Source organism: Aethalodelphis obliquidens, unplaced genomic scaffold (genome assembly GCF_003676395.1).
Source record: "Aethalodelphis obliquidens isolate GAN/ISIS:26980383/991018 unplaced genomic scaffold, ASM367639v1 scaffold34, whole genome shotgun sequence".
In the NCBI taxonomy this organism is placed as follows: Eukaryota; Metazoa; Chordata; class Mammalia; order Artiodactyla; family Delphinidae; genus Aethalodelphis; species Aethalodelphis obliquidens.
This window is the reverse complement of record NW_020837978.1, coordinates 10,113,873-10,128,359: the sequence shown is the minus strand read 5'-3', so window position 1 is coordinate 10,128,359 and position 14,487 is coordinate 10,113,873. Positions and strand designations below refer to the sequence as shown.

The window sequence follows — 14,487 nt, the reverse complement described above, 5'->3', positions numbered from 1 at the left end:
TGTGTGTGTGTGTGTGTGTGTGTGTGTGTGTGTGTGTGTGTGTGTGTCTGAGAGACGTGTGGATGCAGGGCAGAGCAGATGGCACTGCTGTACTTTTGGCAAAGTTGTACACCCAGGAGTGACAGGGCATAGGCTGTCCTCTTAGGGTTTGCAGAGCAGAGACCAGGGTGGTAATTTTCCTGTTAGGGGTCAGCCATGGCTGCTTTGAGGGCGGGCTCTGCCTCTCCCTGAGCCCTTCAGTTCCTGTCTCCTTGGGAGAATCGACTTATCTTCATAGCAAAGGAGTGTCAGAGCCATGGGCTTGGGGAGGATGCCCCTACTTATTATTTCCTTTCCAGCACAAAATGGAGAGGGCTTTTCTCTGAAGAGCCCATTCCAGCACTTTCTCTGGAGGTGGCGAGAAAGGCATGGTGCTAAGACATGAAAATCATGAAGACACCAAAGACCTATGATATTTCTGGAGAACCAGACCCAGGCCGACAGGGGCAATTTGGAAGGCAGGGATCTGTCTGCTTTCTTCGGGAAAAATCCCCACATATATTCAGTGGCATCTGACACACCCAGATTGTGGGCTGTGTCACCCCTCTGCGCAGACAACACAAGCTCCCTTTATATGGCATGTGATTTTAGGGGTGAGGGGAATGCTCTGTGCCACGCTGATGCCACACACACACACACACACACACACACACACACACACCCCAGTATCCAATGACTGAAAGTCCACAATTAGAATGGTATTCTTTAGCCTAAGCCCTTGGTTCTTGTTAAACTGCTAAGAACGTTGGAGTTTCAGGTTCTGAGCGTTTTGGAAGGGCAGATTTTGGTGGGGAAAAGCGGGCCAAGAGAACCTAAGGATCTTGGTGGTTGGGGGATGGTCCCAGAGAGCGCTTTGCAGAAACCCTACCAAGAGGTAGCGTTGAGGGAATATTGTGTAGAACAGAGAAAACAAGCTGCTTTATATATCTGTGAGCAGTCTGCTAGCTGTGCATTTTGGGTTCCTTTGAAGCTGGAAGCATGATCTTATTTTGAACAATACGTTATGGGGGCTTCTAGGAGTTCTCTTACAACTTACAGTGGAGTTGCCTGTTCTTCAGAACCCCAGGGGGCCCTGCACAAGCTGGGGATGTGGGTCAAGTTTTACGTGTACGTGTGAATTGACCTTCTGAAGAGAGTCCGTAGCCTTCGCCAGAATCATGAAGAAGTCCTGCGGAATCGGAACAGGAAGACCTGAGCCTTGGAAGCACCACAAGTTCAGGGTCAGAGGGGCTTTCATCAGCTCCCTGGGCACAGGAACTGGGGCAGGTCCATGAGCTCTGGAACCTGCCTGCCCTTCCATGGCTTTGGAGGGCCCTTCTGCCTTCATGTTAAGTCTTCGTGTCTCCTTTGGACCTAAAAAAGAAAAACAAATGTTTTTCTGACCGTAAAAGTTAAAACTCATAAAATATGGAAAAAGGTAGTGAAGAAAATAAAAATTAGTCTTAGTCCTACTAATCAATGAACCACTGTAAACAGTTTGAGGTATTCCCTTCCAGGTTTTTTTCTTTTGTCCTTTTAAGAGAGAGTTGAGATCATAGCATGTCTGTGAATAGAGCCCTTTTCACTTAACATGACCTCATAATCATCTTGCTTGCCATTAAAAACTCTTTATAAACATCATTTTCAATGGCTGCACAATACACCATTATATGGATGTATTACAGCCTACTTACCCATTCTTCTGTTGGGCATTTGCATTGTTCTTAGCTGTTTGCTTTAATAAATCACGCAGTGACGGCATCTTTGGGCGAGAAGCTGTGCTTACATTTTAGAGGATTTCTTTATGCTAGATTCCTAGAAGTCTCTTTTGACTTTTGAAGATGTTGTGTGTTAAGATGTTGCCAAGACCCATCTGTAAAGTGTGGACGGTGCAGAGGACTGTGGACAGAGCGGTGGTGACAGGCGGCAACGACCTCTGGCTTCCTGCACACACATCGCATGCCTCTAGGTGACGTGGGCATAGAGGAGACTTAAGAAAGCAGAAGGCCCAGGCTTGATCCTTGAGGAAGCTGCTGTCTAGTGTGGGACCACAGCACACTTAAATAGCCCAAAGGAAGAGATGCCTGTATCTCAGAATCTTGGGGGAGGCAGGCCTGCATTCTTCTGGAAACGGAGTCTGTAGCTTTCACCAGTATCTTTTCATCTACAGAGCTTCAAAGAATTACCCATGCGATGGTTGCTTTGGGTATGTGGAGGGGAGTGAATTATTTTTCTCAATTTATTTTTTCTTTTACTGTTTTATCTGATAGTTCTTAGAATAGAAAAAACAAGATAAACTTGTTTTTTCATGTGTCATTAATATGACAATAGCATGTACTCAGAAGATGGCCGTCAGGGGTCTTGGTGTTGTGGACCCTGAGATAGGGTATAGGAGAGGCCACAGCCTATACGCAACAGGTGTGAGGCAGATTTTGGCAACATTTGTCACCTGGACCTGTAGTGACCTACCCATCTGTTTACATAGAAATCTGCTCCTGCCGGCATTATCCCGGGTTACGTGAGCCTAATGCCGATAGGACCATATTATCAGAACACGATGTCACACAGGTGCGCGGCACTTTTGGTAACACAAACCAATGTTCCCTCACCCCTATTCCAGAGCCTCAGTCCTCACCTGGTTACTCAGAGGTAAAGAAGCTTCTTACTGTTCATTCAGGGTCGTCAGGAAAACCAGCCCAGCTCTGCCAGTGTGGAGGAGGCCAGGAGATGGGGTCGTTGCGTGGCTCCAGGCCTTTCACTAGGGGCTGGAATTCGATGTGCACCTGGAAACTGACAGCCATCGATTGTATTTATTTTCTCCAGTCTGTTCTGGCCACTTCTATTGCCCGGCGAGCTCTTCCGATGGGAAAATGAGAGCACCACGTGCCTGTGGCCTTGCCCAGACATCTCCACTGGACAGACTCCTACAGTTGTAGGGCTTCCACGGGACCCTCTTAGCTGGGCTTGCTGGGGGTGTTCATGGATTTTGTCAAGTCAGGTGCCTGTGGTCAGGACAACTGGGATGGGTGCGAGTCTCGTCACCCCATCTCCCTGTGGCATGTCCCTTGTCTGTGGCTGGAGTGTTCAGCTCTCCATAGGAGGGTCTACGTGCAGAACAGGACTGGACAGCAGAGAACTCGTAGGCAGGCATGTGCCTTGACTCTGAAGCTTCCCAATCTGGCATCCTTCAATCTGGCTTGCTGACAAATCGGTATACTTTTTAAAAAATGATTATTTTTTTGAGTTCCAACTGGCTGTTTCTCCAGGTTCAGCTGAGTTGTCTTTCTTCCCTCTTAGCTTTATCTTGGAATAAATCCTTTTCTTATTCCCTATCACTCTCCTATCCTTGGATCTGTGGTTTTCTCCTGACCCGGAACCACTTAGTTTCCTAAGGGGCTTCCGCCGACCTATAACTTAGGCACTCGGTAGAGTCATCACATAAGCTTAATTCTTATTTGGCCTCAGCTCCATTGCCAAAGGCACCAACGTCCCCACCCTCCCAGGCCGTGAGACAGATGAGGGTCGAGTCACTGACCATCCCTCAGATATAAGGACTATCCGCTCTTCCCGTAAGGAACAGGAAAACATTAAACGAACACGTCTGTGAGCACAGCCAGCTCTAATCCATAATGCAAAATAAGCACGAAAACACTCAAAACATAATCCTTGGTGTTTTCTTGCTTCATTATTGCAGTAAACAAGCTTGCTGGTTGTGGGAGAGACAGCTAAAAGCTTAGACTTTTGAAGTATATGGTTAAGAAATTCTTCCTCATCCTTAATCAGACTCGCGTTGCCGTGATTTCAGCTTATGTGTTCAGGTTCTGTCCAGATAAAGACATTGTTCTCTTCTCTACGTGTGATATTTTTAATAAAAATTTTATTTTACAAATAAAATAAAACATATAAAACATTTCACATGTAAGATAACTTTCAATAAAATATATGTAGAACATATTGTACACCTTAATAGAACTTACATTTTGTATTTAAATATTTTAACTTTACAAAATATATTTGTATATAAAATGTTATAGATTCATATAAATAAAATATTAAATGAAGCATTTGATATTATATTGGTGAACATTTTAAAAATTGCCAAAATATAGACTATTTAAATGTATGAAAATAAATCTTAATATTTAAATCAATGTGATGGTTTAATACTAAAGTAATTCGACATAAATATTTAAAGTAACACTGAAATGTATAGAATATGTTATTTTTGTATAAGTAAAAGGTGTTATAAGATGTTTTAAAAGTGTAGTAAGGGTAGCCGGTCGGGTCTGGTTCCCGGTCCATAAATTACGATTTGGGGGCCACAGCGCCCCCTGTCGCTCGCTCGGCGCCAGCGCCCTGACGTGCTGTTTGTCCTCCCGCCCGCAGGCATCGGCAAGAACGTCATCTGCGACCGCACGGCCACGCCGCTGGATGCCTTCCGCATGATGTCGGCCGCCCACTACTACCCCAAGCTCATGAGCATCATGGGCAACGTGCTGCGCTTCCTGCCGGCCTTCGTGCGCATGAAGCAGCTCATCGAGGAGGGCTACGTGGGCGAGCTGCTGGTGTGCGAGGTGCAGGTGCACGGCGGCAGCCTGCTGGGCAAGAAGTACAACTGGAGCTGCGACGACCTGATGGGCGGCGGCGGCCTGCACTCAGTGGGCACCTACATTATCGACCTGCTCACCTTCCTCACCGGCCAGAAGGCTGTTAAGGTCCACGGGCTGCTCAAGACCTTCGTGAAGCAGACCGACCACATCAAGGGCATCCGCCAGATCACCAGCGACGACTTCTGCACCTTCCAGATGGTGCTGGAGGGCGGCGTGTGCTGCACCGTCACCCTCAACTTCAACGTGCCCGGCGAGTTCAAGCAGGACGTGACCGTGGTGGGCTCAGCCGGGCGCCTGCTGGCGGTGGGCACCGACCTGTACGGACAGCGCAACAGCGCACCGGCGCAGGAGCTGCTGGTGCAGGACGCCACGCCCGTCAGCAACTCCCTGCTGCCCGAGAAGGCCTTCAGCGACATCCCCTCGCCCTACCTGCGCGGCACCATCAAGATGATGCAGGCCGTGCGCCAGGCCTTCCAGGACCAGGACGACCGGCGCACATGGGACGGGCGACCGCTCACCATGGCCGCCACCTTCGACGACTGCCTGTACGCCCTGTGCGTGGTGGACACCATCAAGCGGTCCAGCCAGACGGGCGAGTGGCAGAACATCGCGGTGATGACTGAGGAGCCCGAGCTGAGCCCCGCCTACCTGATCAGCGAGGCCATGCGCCGGAGCCGGATGTCCCTGTACTGTTAGCCCGGATTGGGGACCCAGCGCGACCTAGGGCTCCCGCCTGGGGCCCAGAGAGGGGGAAAGGCTGGGGGAGAGGTGGCCTCGAGTAGTGTAGGGGTGGGGAAGTGGAAAGTCAGGGTGAGAAAATGGCATCTGGGAGGCTGAGCCCCTGTCCTGGTGAGGGGCCCCGAACGAGACTGTTGGGACGGTGACCCGCGGTCCCTGAGGTCGTCCCTGCTGGCGTCGGCTGAGACGTAGGCGGTCGGCCGCCTCTGCTGCCCTTTACTGTGAGAAGCCGGGAGGGGTTGCCGGCCTCCGCCCCTCATCCATCGCCCCCCACACCTTGGCCTCCTTGGCAAGCCAAATACTCCTGCGTGCTCTGAGCCCTGTTTCCAGGGGCGAGCTCGGCTGGCGGGAGACGGTACATCTTCACGTGCCCACGCAAGCCTGCAGGTGTGTGTGCGGGGGTGGGGGGGGCGCCAGTGGCTAAAGAGGAAGTTCAGATTCCAGGAAGCCACTTCAAGTGTCTGAAGGAGACAGCACTTGGTAGCAAAGTGTACAGCTTTCTGGATGGATTTGTCTTCCTCCCAGGAAGCCCGAGGGAGGGAGTGTCTTCCTAACTGGCTCAGTGCCCTTTTCCTGGCCTGAGGTGTAGGGTAAGGGAGGGCCAGGAACAGTAAGCAGAGAATCGGGTTCCCTTGAGCCAAAAGGAGAGAGCAGGGGCACAGCCTGCACTGAGACAGATGAGGCAGAGAAGAAAATATCCCTTCGGATTTGCCAGCAATTAAAAGCCCATTTCCGGTGGAGTGGAATGGCCTGGAAGGAGGGATTCGGTACTGGAGCGTTGAGGTTGTCCTTTCACGGGGCCGAGGAGACAGCAGGAAGGAGGTGTGCGTCTGACCACAGGCTCCTGTGCTATCCTCCAGGACCGGGGGCGGCCTTGCGCCCCAGGGTCGCAGTGGCATTTCCCAGCAGGAGGGCAAGTGAGCCCTGGACCCATCTCTCCTAGCGAGCTGGGGAAGGGCTCTTAGGAGACTCCCCAGCTTTGTAGATTTTAAAAGGGGAGCCTTCAGGTCCACTCAGATATAATCCTCTCCCCTTTAAAAGAAAAAAGAAATAGTCGAGGCTCTTTTCCTTAGCTTGGACCTTCGCTTTCACGCATCAAAAAAAGAAAAATTTTGAATAGGTATTAAACAAAAGGACAGCAAGCAACACACTTTTCGGTGTCTCTAAATGGGGTTTGAGAACCCTCTGAGGCGTATAGTTCCCATAGGCTGAAGAAGGCTAATGTAGGAAAAAGCATCTTCTTCCTCTTGGTCTCCTGTCTCTCTTGTCTTGTCATCCTCTGCTTACAGGGAGGGCTTTTACTGGAGATGGCAAACTGCAGGCTTGGAGCAGGCAGTGCCAGAAGGGAACAACCAGACACACACACACACGCACACGCGCACACACACACACACACACGGATTTATAAATGCTCGCTACCACCATTGTCACTAAAATCGCTCTTAAAAATTCAGACCTAGTCTTGAAAGAAAGCCCAGGTCAAATACATTTTGAAAATGGGGAATTATCCTTTTGTTATCTTTTCTTAATCCTTAACCCCACATTGGACATTTGTCGAGCTTGGCTGTGGAGGCTGTTACTTGTAAATGTACACAGCGTTTGTTCACAGTCACAGAAATCCAGCCGTTGTCTTTGGCACACAAGTGACGTTTAGACATCTTTTCAGATGGCCCCGCACTGGAGCTGGAAGGGAATTTAAGGGGCTGAGGGTGAACCCCAGGCTCTGAGTGGGCAAAGTCCCAAAATGAACCGTGCGCTCAGTTGCTCCCTCCTTCCTCCTCCCAGGGGCAATACACTGAATCCCAGGCTGCCCGTGGGTCCTGCGTGGCCGTGTCCAAACACCACGGGAATGTGGTATTTTCTAGCACGGAGGGGTAGGGATCGCCTCCCTAGAAAGAATTACCCTGCTTCCTGGTCCCTTACCACAATGTGGGAAGGGTAGTGAGCTAAAACTCTCCATCGTACGATTGGTCCCTGCTCCGTTCACAGAATCAGCCTGCCAGCTTTCCTAGCTACCAGTTCAAAACTAGAGATTTGGTAGAATGGAAGTCTCCCAGTAAGAATTTGAGCAGAGGGCCATGCCAAGGACTGTTTTGGTTCAGATTCTCCTAAATTCCCCTCTGGATACATAGCTTTTGTGGAAACTGAGTGGAAAGAATATTTTCTTTTTCTAGTTGGCCCCGAAAGGCTGTGATCAAAGATGTAGAGAAAGGAAACTAGTGACTCTATGAGTCTCATTTTTCTAAGTTATTTATAATCTAAGTAGGGCTGTTCCTGGGGTTTCAGTTTTGTTTCTGTACTTAAAATACTTGGGACTACTTTCCCCCCAAAGATCACTGTGGTCCGTGATAAATATTTAGTGTCTAAAACAGAAATTCTCATTTGAGGCTGGGGTATATGGAAAGAATATACATTCTTAAAAAGAAGCATGAAAAATATTTTAGTAAGTGTTCTTAAATTCTGCCTACTGAAATGCATGTAGTAGGTAGATGCAGGAACAAGTGGAAGAAAAGACATAGTTCATTTTCTTAGTGTAAAATCTACAGTAAATGGGTTCTTTAGTGCTCCTTGGGCCCCAGGCCTATCACTTGCAAAGACTTGATTAGGAGTCACAATATAAAGCTGAAATCTGAAGCTTTCAACATTCTATGGAAGGACTTTGTCCCAGCCCAGCACCCCCAGTAGTCCCCTCAGGGGACTGGGTACCATCAGCTGGGTTTGAGCTCAGACGAAGTCTCTGGGGTAACCCAGCCCTCTCTGCCTTGTTTAATGTGTTTCAAGGACCCAGAGTAATGGAGGCTCCATTTTAGGGTCATCACATTTAGTCCCCACTTGCCTGATTTGTTCCCGTTATTGTGAGGGGGCCTCTGATGCTGAACATTTGGGCTCACGCCACTGGCGTCCTCTGCAGAGTGTTCCAAATTCCAAATTCTGAGAGGGGGTATCAGTCAGGGTAACCACAAGTGTTTGGGAATGCTCTGGGCTTATTTGGAAGGGTTGTATTCTCTGAGTTTTCTCCCGGAGAGAGAGTTCATGACCACTGTCAGCTCCCCTACGACTTCTCCCCGCGATGGAGAGGAGTGGCAGGGGACCACAGATGCTCCTTAGTCCACCAGGCAGCAGATACCTCGGGACTCTAAGGGCAGCTTGGCTGACTCCAGCTCAAGGGGAACTTCTCCCACACCCTTTCTCCATCCTCAGAGAGCCACGCCAGTACTCTCTGCGCTCCCACATTCCTTGATCATCTACTGTGTGCAGGGTATTTTAAGTACGTTATCTCGCTTAATCCATAAAAACAGCCCTGTAGTATTGGGTATTGTCGGTCCCATTTTACACATGAGAAAATTGAGGCTGAGAGGAAGAGTAACTTGCCCAGAGTCACAAAACTATTAAGTAGAAGTGGGGTCACCTGAATCCAAACCTTTCTTCTCCTCCAAACCACGTTGCCTCCCACGAAGAAAGGTTTGAGCCTCTGCTATTCCTCCCGGGCAGGAAAGCGCTTCTTGTCGAACCCTGTCGGGGTCTGTGGAGCAACAGCGTTTAGAGTTCCATGTGACCAGTGTGTGGGTGCCCCTCTGCTGCTGTCGACACCTGCCTGTGGAGCAGGATGCCATGTTTGATGTTCTGCCAGAAGGTTCCTTGTAGAGCTGCAAATAGAAAGAGTCGATCTTTCTTCCTCTTCCAAAATGGAAATAGCACTCAGCTTCTTTTCAAATCAACGTCCTAAGTTGATTCTGACTGTAAGCGATGTGGCAAGCCACAGAGTTGGGGATTTTCAGAACGTTAGCCGATTATCATGGATGGCCTTGGGTTTTGCTCTCGCAGTATATAGCATAGGAAAATGTCTTTTCTCAGGGAGTGGGGCTTTGACAGTTCATTTGTGTGTGACTCAGATTTTAGCTGTGCGTTGCATTTGTACCTTTAGACCCTCTTAACTCTTCATCTTGTCTCAGAGCCGCAGCTGTTGAATACGACCTGTGGTCACAAAGTAGGTTTCTGATTGCATCACTTTTATTCTGGTGGGTTTGGGGCGGGGGAGGAATTCAGCATTATAAGGGTACCCTGGGGAGAAAGTAAAGCCAGTTGCATCTGGAGGGACTTCAGAGCCCAATATATTCAGTTCCTTTATTTTTACATCCCCAAGAGGTTAAGTGATGACCAAGGTCACACCGCTTCCTAGTGGTAGAGCCAGGACTAAAATCCCAGTTTTCTGACTCATCTTCAGAGCCTCAGATGGGGAGAGGGAGGCCCAGAGAGGTGAAATGACTTGTCTCAGGTCGCAAGGCTAGTTGGGGCAAGAGTTGCAGTTAGAACTCAGACCTGCAACTGACAGTATTCCCTGAGCTGTTGCAGCTGAATCAGTTTTTTAAAAACTCAATTATGTCTTGAATATACTCAGAAAACTAGCTGTTTAAAATTTCCCATTGTGACTGTAATGTGAACAGTTATCTCTAATTTGTATTCTATTGGCAAGGATGGGGGATATACATTCAGATGCTCACCTTTGGGATTTCCTGAGGGCAGCTCTACTTCTGGGCTCTACCCTGCCCTCTGCGTACAGATCTAGGTCTTGACTAGCTTAGGATTCCTGCCCCACCTACCGCCTCCGTCTTTGGCCATCCAAATCCTGAAGTTTATAGGGCAGAGGTCACGACCCTGGGGAGGTTTTTGTTTTGTTTTTTTTTAAATCGACTCTCCGAGCCCTGCCTTTCAATTCCCTTTCGGGGACAGGGAGACGCGTAATGAAATAAAAGCTGTGCTTGTCTGCAGCCCATGGGCCCACCCCAGCCTGTCGCATCCTGGGCAGAGAAGCGGGCGGTTGGGGATACCCCAAGTTTGAGGGAAGAGCCCTGAGTTGGGCTTCAGAACTTTTCCCAAGAGGAGTGTAGACCTGCTGTGCTTCTTTAAGAGGTGTTGGGCTCGGTGGTCTCATCAGAGTGTGCTGGTGCAGCCGGTAAGTACCGTGTACCTGAGTTCCACACCAGTTAGCAATGAAAGGCAGTGGCCTCCTGACCTTTTCTTCCCCATGTCACGGTCCCTATTTGCTGGAGCTCTTGAGAGGGGCACCAAGCGTCTGGCTCTGTCAGGCTCCTCAAGTGTTGCGCTACTGAATACTCCTGAATCTGTTGCCCCTTTCTGTTTACACCAGCAGTGAGTAGACAAATAACAAGGCCCTGGCACATGCAGTGGCTCCGTGCTTGGCGTGGCAATCATGCTTGCCTGGGTGGTGTGAGCGGGGCCCCCAGACTGACCCAGGTCCAGGTCTCTGCTGTCCCCTGCAGCCATCATAAGGGCTACGTTGTTGAATGAGCCCCATGGTTTCTCCCCAGCAACTCCATGACTGATTTGATCCTAGTCCCAGGCTAAGAAACAGAACCCAAGGAAGCGACCTGCCTGCTCCTTTGCTCCCCTCCTTCCCCATCAGGCATCCAACCATATTTAGTATTCTTGCCCTGTGCCTTGCCCAGGGGAGGGAGAAGTTTCTAGTACTTATGGTTTTCTGTTGGTTGCCTGGTGCTTCTACTGTTATTTTATTGTGTTGTTGTTGTTTTTAACCAAAAATTGCATTTGTTTGGTTGTCAATGTCGAGTGTGTGTTTATTGTTCTACAAACATGAGTATATATATGTATGTATATGTATAAAAACAAACATAACATATAAAAAGTCAAGGCATGTATACTAGATATTTTAAAGAGTTATTTATCAAGGGAAAAAGATGTGTGTTATAAAGTAAACAGAGTCTATATTTTATATATAATGTAGATAGCAAAAAATAGCTTATAAATTATAGAAGGTTTGGGTTTTCTTTTTTTTTATTATTAAAGCAAAAAAAAAAAAAAAGACAATGAACGCACCTGTTCTTAGTGTTTTAAAAGCTAAACTGCTGTGGGAGGTGGCCTTCCCTACCAGGCCCTCGGGCTGTACAGTCTGTGCTCCAGGCCCGGAGCTGCTGATGCCTCGTGTTACCTCTGCAATGCTCAGGGGGCCATGGTCACCATCACCCCGCCAGCTGGCATGTGCCGCTTCAAATGTGGCTTCCTGCTGTCCTCCCCAGTTGGTGTTGGTGGGATAAAGGAATGGAAGTAGCAAATAAAGACTGAAGAGAAGATATAATTGCAGCTGTTTCCCTGTTTATTACACCTGGGTGCTCTACCTGATGAGTTAGGTAGCTGGCCAGTTTGGGGGATCTGAATTAAGAATGGGGGTGGGAATGATGGTGGTGCATCTGGGGGGCGTGTGTGCCTAGTGTGGGCTGGTCTTTCCTTTCCACCCTCTGCTGTCTTAGGCAACACACAGGTAATTCTTCTGGTCCATGCTTTCCCTTCACTTAAAAACAGTTACGAATTGGGAAGAAAAATACAAAAGCTGAGATCGCATGGTTCATTCCTCCATGAGCAGATCGTGATGTTAGTGCATTCAGAACGCAGCCCGCCCATTCAGACAAAGTTGCAGCAAATCCCTGCATTCACATGGATTTTGACAATGCACAGATAACATTCTCACACCTTAAGGTCGGTTCTGAAGAAGGCCGTGAGAGAGAGTGCTTCGTCAGAGCTGAAAGCCCCACTTGCCCAAATGTAAGATATGGTTGCGATGAGGTCCATTTCTCTAGTTTCTTCCAGCCAAGTGGCCTGCGAGCCAACCCCTGATGGAAGACACCACACTCCTGAGCGTTTATGTACATTTTCAACCCGGTTGTTTCTTCACAGATTTGGAATCTCCTCGTGATGCTGGTTTCTCTCAATTTAGGCTCATTTCTTGTTACGTAAACCGGGGACTGTGCCTTGTCCTACTAAATTACAGGATATGATCACATTGCTTTCGTAGTCTCTGAACTGTTGTTTAAAAAGAACAGTTGCAATTACATTGCAAGTCATTCAGACTGTATCAATAGTTTACGGGTCAAACGAAGAAGAATCTATGTCTCCTCCTATGCCGATCTACCCCCTCGCCACTCCCACCCCACCACACACGTACACACACACAGATACACAGGACCATTTTCCAGTTTCACCTTTTATCTTGTGCATTTTTAGCACCTATTTTGACAAGTCTGGGTGATACAACGTGAAGGATACAATGACTGCTACAATTGTTATGAGAATGAAATACGCATCTACAAAGTGTGCACAGTTTTGTATACAAACGAAAGAATAATAATTTCACCTCACTCTAAGTTGTATGCTCCCATTTTATCAACACACATTTACCTTAATCTTGCCTGAGAAGAAAAGATCCCTCTGCCTAGATATTCCTCGACAGTCCCTACGTGCACTCGTCAGTAGCAGTGCCCCCTGCTGGAAGGCTGGCCAGGAAGTGTAGAGAACAGAAATGGAACAGACGCCACTTCACAGAGCTGAGCCATGTCACAACCAACTAGACAGCGCGACAGCTTACTTGAGCCAAAACCTCTACAAAGAAGCTGATGCAAAACATTCAAAATTCTTCACCTTGTTCATTCAGGTTCAGGCTTCCTTTGGAATCCTGTCTCTGAGTCTCCATCTGCTGGGTAAATTCCTGAGAGATGACTTGAGCTAGGACAGCCTTTGCAGCATTGCTGTGCTCCAACCACAGCTCTACAAGATGAAGTCATATCTAAGTTGGCTGTTGGACTTCCTCCAAAAATATCCTAACGAAGGGGACACCTTTCTCTCCTAATGTTACGTAGATTGCGATCACCTTGGGTCAAAGCAAACTCTCCCTTTAGCCACAAGTGAAAAGGAAAGACTAACTTCAGAAGCAACTTCTTGGGCAATTGCAGATTCATTCCTTTCTTGGTGAATGATTTGTATATTGCCAGAGCTCAATCCCAGAATTACCATCTGGGGTGTACATGTACCGAAGTCCCATTGTCTCTGACCCATTCATCATTGGCGACCGGCACCTTGGAAGCAGGCCACCCTGGGGAGGAGGAACCCTAAGAGGGCTGTGAGTGGCTGCGACAGATGTGGAGTTCACGCCCACAAAGCACACGAGGCCCTAGGGAGTCCCCAGTCTTGAAACACCCCCTATCCAAGTCACTACCTCCCTTTTAAAGAGCCCTGAGGGGTCTAAATCAGGCTGAAGCCAGACCCAAGCTGCTTGAGGCTGTCTTGGGGATGGTGACTCACTCCAGACCCCTCAAAACCAAAGACCAGGGCTTCCCTTGGTGGCGCAGTGGTTGAGATTCCGCCTGCCGATGCAGGGGATACGGGTTCGTGCCCCAGTCCGGGAGGATCCCACATGCTGCCCGTGAGCCATGGCTGCTGAGCCTGCGCGTCCGGAGCCTGTGCTCCGCGGCGGGGGAGGCCACAACGTGAGAGGCCCGCGTACCGCAAAAAAAGAAACAAAAAAGCAAAGACCAAGCAGGCATAATAGCTAGTGAAACTACAGGGAGGGAGGCAAGGCCAGAGCCCCCGCTGTCTTTCTAGGCCTTCTGAGGCTGCCTGTCTGGGATGTGGTGGCTAACAGGGAGGCTGGAGCATCAGTCACCCTTCAGTGTGCTGGGCTTAGGCATCTGACTTGGCACTCAGGTTTCCACCATGAAGCAGAAGAGAGAGTCAGCCTGGGACCAGCAGCTGCGTATCAGTACAGCTGTGAGATGCTGACACGCATGTATCACTAAGAAAGAAGTGAGCGGGAAGAGATGGGGAAAAGAAGAGAAGAGGGAACTGGGGTAAAGGCAGGGCAGGGGAGACACAGAGCAGAAGCAGGAGTGGAAATTCGTGCCAAGGGGAAAAAAGAGATGAAGGGAGAAAACGTGGAGAAAGGGCAGAGGCATGCGTTTGAGATATGGAAGTTTCTGTAGATAAGCAAATGTTACACGAGATAACTGAAACGCCGTTCCTCTGTGGCCGACAGGCCTAATCTGTGCTCTGAGGACAGCTTGAGAGAGGAGGAGAGCGGATGAGAAGGCACGAGGGAGGAATTCCTGTAGAACTTGGCACAGTCTGGCTGACTCACTCTGGGAGCTGTTCAAAGCGATCCAACTGTCGGCATTTGCTAGAAAAACTTCCATACCAACCTCTGTGTTAAATAAGCACCACCAGACCCCAAGTGCACCCTGAGCCCATCCTCCTTTCTCGTTGCTTTTCTTATTTGCAATCCCCGCCCCCAAACCTGAAGTTTCCAAGGATTCAC

General features: G+C 48.9%; 2 protein-coding genes across 3 annotated transcripts in view; both read left to right on the top strand.

The window, feature by feature from the left end:
• The window catches only part of GFOD1 (Gfo/Idh/MocA-like oxidoreductase domain containing 1), a 101,379-nt gene extending 89,903 nt beyond the window's left edge, over positions 1-11,476 (top strand). For both annotated transcript variants that reach the window (XM_027128383.1, XM_027128384.1), the window contains exon 2: positions 4,405-11,476. In XM_027128383.1, coding sequence (XP_026984184.1) covers positions 4,405-5,324 — 920 coding nt within the window. In that variant the 3' untranslated portion in view covers positions 5,325-11,476. The remainder of the gene's footprint in view (positions 1-4,404) is intronic.
• Positions 1-14,487, top strand: part of TBC1D7 (TBC1 domain family member 7) — a 162,369-nt gene that overhangs the window by 88,938 nt on the left and 58,944 nt on the right. The gene's annotated exons all lie outside the window — the stretch shown is intronic.